Source organism: Rana temporaria, chromosome 7, assembly GCF_905171775.1.
Source record: "Rana temporaria chromosome 7, aRanTem1.1, whole genome shotgun sequence".
NCBI classification, from domain to species: Eukaryota; Metazoa; Chordata; class Amphibia; order Anura; family Ranidae; genus Rana; species Rana temporaria.
Window position 1 is genome coordinate 2,512,322 of NC_053495.1, and position 9,107 is coordinate 2,521,428.

At 39.7% G+C, this 9,107-nt stretch overlaps 1 protein-coding gene across 1 annotated transcript; it reads left to right on the top strand.

Moving 5' to 3' along the window:
- The first annotated feature begins 7,506 nt into the window (after nucleotides 1–7,506).
- Nucleotides 7,507–8,448, top strand: LOC120945706 (olfactory receptor 1G1-like). Its single transcript, XM_040360062.1, has one exon. It carries the CDS (start codon nucleotides 7,507–7,509, stop codon nucleotides 8,446–8,448), a length of 942 nt encoding a protein of 313 aa, XP_040215996.1.
- Nucleotides 8,449–9,107: the final 659 nt, after the last annotated feature.

Below are 9,107 nucleotides of genomic sequence, written 5' to 3' on the forward strand. Positions count from 1 at the left end.
ATGTTGACACTTATTGTATTTCTGGGACATTTTCAGTTGTTTAAAAATGTTACTAATGTCTTTTATAAAAATGTTAACATACTTGTACTTACCCTTACATGACCAGAGATTATTGTACCCCACAGACCAAATGTAGCCATTTCAATACACTTTGGTTATCCTCAAAATAACTCTGTGACTAAAATGTCTACCAATTGTTATGCATCTACAAGGCTATTCATTAGAACAAAGTATTTATAAATACTCAAATCAGATTCTTTAAAAGCCGAAAAATAGAGAAAGATCTGAAAAAAAATTCAGTCTTAGTTTGATTTATGAGCAATGTATAATACTTTTTCACATATTTTCACCAAATTATTTTCTCCTTTTCCTCCCAAGTACAGGAACCCCGATGTAGATTTTGATATATGTTGGATCTTTATGGTTGATAAGCAATATATATTCAATAAAAAAAATGCATTTTTACAAAATCAATATGACTTTTTAGATGCCTAAGAAGACCTTCAGAAAAGCTTTATGTAAAACTCATGTTTTCACAGGAGTGCATCCCAAAATCCATCAAAATTTTGAATATTTTCATTTTTTTTATTTATACATTTATTTATTTATTTAACATTACACGTGGCATAAGTAACATAAACAACCAAACAATATTAAAAGTATGGCTATAGGTATACAAAAATAGCATTTGTGATGCACCACAAATAGCAAGTGAGAAAATCTAGATGGTTTTTTATTCATGTAGATCGACTTATACATAAGCAAGGCATCAATAACAGACAGTTCCCTCGAAGACACTGTGGGTGGTAAAAGCGAGACCCATCAATAAAGGATTTATTTCTTATCATGATACATTAACTATGAAATGAGCAATTTAGTGTGATGAGGTCTCTGCTCAATTGGGCCAACGCAGGAGATATCAGTAGGGTCAGTTGCAAGTGAGTATCTATAGTATCATATACTGCTGTCCAAATGTGATGCAATGTGGTGCAAGTCCAAAACATGTGCAAATATGTTCCAGGAGCTACTTGGCAATGAGGACAGATAGGAGGCCTTTGGAGATAGATCTTATGTAAGAATTCATTCCTGGAGGAGATAACCAGCTTAGAACAGTTTTTAAGTCTTCCCAGTCCTTTCCATCCAGATTGGGAATGTCAGGTTTGCACTGCTCCCACCTTTGACCAATCTTAGGTGAATCTAGGTGAAACCTGGGCACTGAGAAGGGCAGGCTGAGAGCCCAGCCCTGACACATATAAATATACTGCTGTCCAAAACATGTGCAAGTATGTTCCAGGGGCTCAATGTGCTCAATGGGGAATTTATCAAGTGGAGAGGCACCTGCCAAGGCCAGGGGCGGACTGACAACTCATGGGGCCCCCGGGCAATAGAATTTTTTCTCTTGCTGTGGCAAATTGGAGCATGCTCTTCTGGGGATTTTCGCCTTCCTCTGGATCAACTGTGGGTATAGAATTGGGTATATGGGATTGTATGATATTTTTTATTTTATTTATTTTTAGGGTTGAACTAGAAGTGTCTTTTTTCAACCTGACAAACTATGTAACTATGCTCCTCTCACCCTCACCAGACCTCCCCACTCCTCCTATAGGTCACGTTAGGTTACGGCTTTGATGTCACTTCTGGTTTCTGTGTAGCCACACCCCAATGTGTTTTACGTCCTTCCGATTTCATCCCAGGGGGTGGCTTTTATATCCTCCTTCATACAAAAATTAATCCTTAAGGCACCAGGATCCTCATGGTGACACGGACCTCCCGCAATAAAGCAGCAGTAGTGAACTAGCATTCATCCAACTATTCAATTAACCCTTAAGCTAAAACCACCACCCGCCGGACACCTGCAATTTTCCTTCATAAATTTAATAAATAACCTGCAAAAAGCTATATTTTTTATAGTAGTAGTGCAGCAAATTATAACCTTTTAAAATAATATTCAAACTACATTATAAATAATAACAATACATAAATACTTACAACTCAATATAAAAATAAAAGATATACTGTATATATATATATATATATATATATATATATATATTGTAAGGGGTTAGCTCGTTAGCGGGGTGTGTGACCCCTTGGATGGGTTCAACACACACTGAATTTATACAGACTGGCAGTGGAAGACGGTTGAAAACAACGTTTTTGGTTTATTTTTCCATCTTGCTGGAAAACAATTGCAAGCATCCAAACAGCACAAACAAAATCAAACATAAAATAAATCCTAACCACTTTGGGCGTCTACCTTCCACTCAGGAACCTATCTATGAAATCTAACACAGTCTACTGCTGGGTAGACAGTGCTGGTCATACAGCAAAAGAAAACACTAGTCTTTTGATTTTTATCACACAGAAAAATCAATCCTCTCCTCACCTCCACAGAAGACATTCTGGCACTGCTCTCCTTACTCACAAAGACTCAGGGTGATGCCGCCACAACGTGGTAATCCTCTGGGATTCTTATAGAGGCCTTAATTGCCTCATTCTGAACAGCTGAAGTTTTTTAACGGCCTTTAGCCTTTCTCTGGCTACGTTTGTATCCAACGCCCAATAACAATCTGTGTATCGTCTAAACAAGGCAGAAATGTATGTCCCATCAGTGACAACACCCACAGATTTACCTGACTTCCTGTCAAAATATGTATAACAGTTACTTACATATATACACCTTATATATCACTGTATCCAAATGTATCCATTAATATTAAAAAAATTGTAATAAAATTATTAAAAGTATTCATATTCATATTGTGATTAAGAATTACATTACTATCAAAGGTTATACCAAAGGGAAGAGTATACATGTAGCATGTGTGCTGATGGTGTTTTAGTGGTTTTGTCACATCCCTTTGAAAAGGATTAAACATCTAGCACAACTCTAGAGTATAAAAACCCATTCTGCCGTTGATCCAAATTGTGAAAGCAAGGACAAAAAAACACTCTGCCTTCTTTGTTGTCCAAACGTCAAGAGGAGGAGTCTTTATTTCTAGCATAGATTTATAGACACAATGGCATCATTCACATGAGCACATCTGATTGGCTTAGTCCATATAAAGGGTCTCTTTCCTGTGAAACTATTCTTGGCACGGAGTCCTCATGGCACACAGGGTCCTCTATTCAAACTCACAGGGGCTTTCTTCAATGGAGGGGGTTTTGGAGTGAGTACAAGGGAGGGGTTTGGAGGAGGGGTAACAGCTGTTTAGTATTAATAGTCCTCTTGTCTTCACTCCGAGCTGAGATGTTAGGCCTCGTACACACGATAGGTTAACCAGAGGACAACGGTCTGTAGGACCATTGTCATAGGTTAACCTATGAAGCTGACTGATGGTCCGTCGTGCCTACACAGCATCAGTTAAAAATACGATCGTAACAGAACGCGGTGACGTAAAACACAACAACGTGCTGAAAAAAAAACAAAGTTCAATGCTTCCAAGCATGCGTCGACTTGATTCTGAGCATGCGTGGATTTTTAACTGATGGACGTGCCTACTTACGATCGGTTTTTTTCCATCGGTTAGGAATCCATAGGTTAAGTTTAAAGCAAGTTGGCTTTTTTTTAACCTATGGTTAAATAACCTATGGGGCCTACACACGATCGGTTTGGACCGATGAAAACGGTCCTTCAGACCGTTCTCCTCTGGTTAACAGTTAGGCCTTAGGCCCCATACACACGAGAGAATTTATCCGCGAATACGGTCCAGCGGACCGTTTCCGCGGATAAATCCTCTCGAGGATTTCTGCGGATTTTCATGCGATGGAGTGTACTCACCATCGCATTGAAATCCGCGCCGAAATCCTCTGGCGATGACGTGTCGCGCCGTCGCCGCGATTATGACGAGGCGACGTGCGCGACGCTGTCATATAAGGAATTCCACGCATGCGTCGAATCATTACGACGCATGCGGGGGATCCCTTCGGACGGATGGATCCGGTGAGTCTATACAGACCAGCGGATCCATCCGTTGGAATGGATTCCAGCAGATAGATTTGTTTAGCATGTCAGCAAATATTTGTGAAAATCTAAGAAATGCCTAGCCTTGTCATATATCGTTTGTGGGTGGGGTGAAAGCTTTTTTTTTTCAGGCCTTAACCACTTAACCCCCAGACCATATTGCTGCCCAAAGACCAGAGCACTTTTTGTGATTCGGGACTGCGCCGCTTTAACTGACAATTGCGCGGTCGTGCGACGTGGCTCCCAAACAAAATTGGCGTCCTTTTTTCCCCACAAATAGAGCTTTCTTTTGGTGGTATTTGATCACCTCTGCGGTTTTTATTTTTTGCGCTATAAACAAAAATAGAGCGACAATTTTGAAAAAAAATAATATTTTTTACTTTTTGCTATAATAAATATCCCCCAAAAATATATAAAAAAAACATTTTTTTTTCTCAGTTTAGGGCGATACGTATTCTTCTACATATTTTTCATTAAAAAAAATCGCAATAAGCGTTTATTGATTGGTTTGCGCAAAAGTTATAGCGTTTACAAAATAGGGGGTATTTTTATGGCATTTTTATTAATATATTTTTTTTACTAGTAATGGCGGCGATCAGCGATTTTTTTTCGTTACTGCGACATTATGGCGGACACTTCGGACACTTTTGACACATTTTTGGGACCATTGGCATTTTTATAGCGATCAGTGCTATAAAAATGCATTGGATTACTATAAAAATGACACTGGCGGTGAAGGGGTTAACACTAGGGGGCGGGGAAGGGGTTAAGTATGTCCCTGGGTATGTTCTTACTGTGGGGGGGTGGCCTCACTAGGGGAAACACTGATCCTCTGTTCATACATTGTATGAACAGAAGATCAGCATTTCCCCCGCTGACAGGACCGAGAGCTGTGTGTTTACACACACAGCTCCCGGTCCCCGCTCTGTAACGAGCAATCGTGGGTGCCCGCCAGCAATCGAGCCCGCCAGGCACACGCACGTGAGTCGGGAGCGAGCGGGGGGTGCGCGCACGCGCCCCTAGTGGCCGCTCAAAGAGCCGACGTTATACTACGGGCTCTCGCCCAGGAGAGCCGACCTGCCGCCGTCAAATGACGGCGGCTGGTCGGCAAGTAGTTAATTTTGTTTGTTAAGAAATTCGCTATAGATCATATTTAATTGGACATTATTAAACTTGTCTGTCTTCATAAAAAACCCAGATTCAGCAAACACCTCCTATACCATTCTCAACATTCTGGTAGCCTAGATCTCCCTAATATGTGGCAATATTATCAGAAAGCTGGATTAGCCCAATTGGTTGAATGGCATCCCCACACCCCACATCCCCTGGTTGTATGTTGAGTTTTCTTCAATGTTACCTTATTATTTCCACTTTGTGCCAAATCCATTTATAATGAGGACTTATAAGGTTGGTTAATGAAATAGTTTCCCAACTCCCTTCGTCTTTGCTGGCAGTACCACAAGAAGTATGATCCAGACTCTCCTATCTCACCTCTGATATCCTAGTTAGGTGATCCCTCTTTCGCACCGGCCTTTCATTGAAAGAATAACTATTCTTGGTGGCTTCACAACTTTCATATTTACCTTACAAAATCTCCAAGACAGCTCAGTCTTTATAGAAACTCCCAAATGAAAGAAAAAAAAAAACAAATGCCAAGTACACATGAGCCGAATGTCGGGAGACTCCTCATGTGTATGTCAGCCAGTCCGACAGAAGCCGTACGAGTATGCTGGAAAACCAGCAGCCGACCATCTCCCAGTCAGTGCTTTCAGCTAATGTCTGAGACCGCTGATCGGAGTGTTTTGGCGGGGGCGCCCATCTGTCAGAACATAACTGCTCAGTGGGGTGTATCACTATACTAACATCAGATCATTAGTACAGCTCCTCTGACTGGAGCTGTCATGTTTTTTTTTGTTCAACCCAGCGGAGTTGTGGACGGCTTTGTAAGTTGTTGTTAGTATTATGAATTTAATATGTTGGGTGAGCCGAAGCCAATTGAGGGATTGGCAGAGAGGAGTAGCAGACACAGAGTGGTTGGTAAGGTGGATGCAGCAGCATTTATATTGGACTGAAGGGGGGATAGACTATGTAAAGGTAAACCAATGAGAAGGGAATTGCAGTAGTCGGGGCGAGAGATGACCAGGGAGTGAACTGGGAGCTCTGATGTGCCATCGGTTAGAAAGGGGTGTATTTTGGAGATGTTGGGGAGGTTGAGGCAGCAAGATTTGGACAGTGATTGGACGTGGGGCCGAAGGGAGAGTTCAGAGTCCAGGATTACACCTAGATTCTTGGCATGCGGGGATGGGCAAATAGTTATACTATCGATCTTGACAGAAAGATCAGAGGAAGGGGCACATGGGGAAAGGAAATGTTATGAGCTTGGTTTTGTATAGATTGAGTTTGAGGAAGTGGTGTGACATCCAGGCTTATTTATATGTTAGTAATTTAGAAAGGTGTGAGGAGACTGAATATGTAAGCTGAGGGGTGGGGAGATAATTTTGGGTGTCGTTAGTGTAGAGATAATATTGGAAGCCATGGGGGTCTATTAGCTGACCCAGGGAGGAGGTGTAGGCTGAGAATAGGAGAGGTCTAAGGACAGAACCTTGGGGGTACCTGACAGAGAAAAGAAGAGAAGAGAAGAGGAGGATAAGTAACAATACAAGTCCTCTTATAAATGATTTATAGTAATACTCTTCAATTAGATTCTATTCTATATACGTTTTCTTAAGAATCTTCCTGGCTTCACTTTTAGGGGTGTTGGTGTTGGGTGAGGTGTTGCCTTCAAACTTTGGGGCCACTGGCCAGATTTTACCCCTCCATAACAAAGGGCTGCAGCTCTATTTATTTTTAGAATGACTCCTCCTCTCTGTGACTCAACTCTCCAGTTTTAGACTTGTTGGTGCTCCCGTCCATTGACCACTGGCCAATTATTAGCCACCCCAATGTAAGGAATGAAGCTCTAATGATTTTCAGCAATACAGCTTCCTGTGTCTTGTGTTTCTGAATTTTGTTGCTTCTACCAAACTGTGTTGACCCTGGACAATATTTACTTTCCATACTGACTATCAACTGTGTGATTCAATTAAGTTTTTAATCGACAGCCCTTATAAAAATGTAGCTACAAAATTATAGAAGCAAAAAATAAAGTAGTGTTCCTTTTATAGTGTTTTACATCACTCTGTCCACTAACCAATGAGTAAGATAGGTGACAAAAAGGTAAAAACACTTTCAGTGGATTCTAAAGTCAAATTTTAAAGACCGTTCTTAATTATAGAAAGAAGGGGGTCCCAAGGTGTTATAAATTACATCTTAGGAGACCTTTTATGAGACTTTTATCTTTGCGTTCTTGCAACACAGCAGATTATCCTGAGGGAATGCCAACATTTTATATAAGAATAAGTATTACACTGCTAGAAATATCTACATGTAAACCTGAGTGTAATGTGTAGGTACATTGTACAGGTTTTCCTATTAATCCTAAGACCCATCATTTTATTATTCTTCTATAGTGATACATTTAAACAGAGAAAAAAAAGAATAATATGAGGAATGTGACAGAGATTTCCTCTTTCACTCTTGTGGGTCTATCAGACCATCCACTGACCATGAATGGAATTTTTGTGTTCTTCCTTCTCATCTATCTGATGACTCTTATCACAAACCTTCTTATATTTTTATTGGTCCTCACTGACTACAATCTGCACAACCCAATGTATTTTTTTCTTGCCAACTTGGCATTTCTGGACATATCCTATCCATCAGTGACGGCACCAAGGATGCTCTTTGATTTGGTCACCAAAAGAAGTTCAATATCCATTCCTGCATGTATAACCCAAGTCTATTTCTACCTCTCCTTTGTTTGCTCAGAAGTTTTCTTGCTCTCGGCTATGTCTTACGACCGATACATTGCCATCTGCCACCCCCTACATTACACACAAATGATGTCTTGGAGAGCCTGTACTTGTATGGCCTCTCTGGTCTGGGTTGTAGGATGTTCTATCTCTTTGGTAGATACTTTGTTTTTGCTCAGGTTGTCCTTCTGCAGAACATCTTCCATCCACAACTTCTTTTGTGACCTTCCACACTTATATCAAATTACATGTAGTGACCCCTTCATAAACATAGTCATTCTATTATTATTAGGTGGTAGTGTAGGATTGGGAGCCTTTCTTCTGACCTTTCTTCCCTATGTCTATATCTTTAGTACCATCCTCAGAATCCGTAGCAAGACTGGAAAGAGGAAAGCATTCTCCACCTGCACATCACACCTCACCGTGGTCTTCATTACTTATGTCTCCATAATTTTTATTTACTTGGTTCCCTCCTCCAGTGACATGGTCAATTTATACAAATTGTTCTCAGTCATATCTGCCCTCATTAACCCATTGCTGAATCCTCTGATCTACAGCCTGAGGAACAAAGATCTCATGGAGGCACTGCTGAGGTCTTATTATCACTTAAAATTGACCCAGGCATCATTTTGAAAATATCATTGTAAATGTTGACACGTTTTGTATTTCTGGGACATTTTCAGTTGTTTAAAAATGTTACTAATGTCTTTTATAAAAATGTTAACATACTTGTACTTACCCTTACATGACATGGGGTCATTGTACCAAATGCAGCCGTTTCAATACACTTTGGTTATCCTCAAAATAACTCTATGACTAAAATGTCTACCAATTTTATGCATCTACAAGGCTATTCATTAGAACAAAGTATTTATATATACTCAAATCAGATTCTTTAAAAGCCGAAAAATAGAGGAAAATCTGAAAAAAATGCAGTCTTAGTTTGATTTATAAGCAATGTATAAAACTTGTTCACATATTTTCACCAAATTATTTTCTCCTTTTTCTCCCAAGTACAGGAACCCCGATGTAGGTTTTGATATACGTTGGATCTTTATGGTTGATAAGCAATATATTGTCAATATAAAAAAAAGCATTTTTACAAAATCAATACGACTTTTTAGATGCCAAAGAAGACCTTCAGAAAAGCTTTATGTAAATCTCATGTTTTCTGAGGAGTGCATCCCAAAATCCATCAAAATTTAACATATTTTCATTTTTTTTATTTATACATTTATTTATGTATTTATTTATTTAATATTACACGTGGCATAAGTAACATAAACAACCAA

What these genes read in the sequence shown, in the direction of transcription:
- LOC120945706 (XM_040360062.1), top strand. Translation starts at nt 7,507, where the DNA reads ATGAGGAATGTGACAGAGATTTCCTCTTTCACTCTTGTGGGTCTATCA.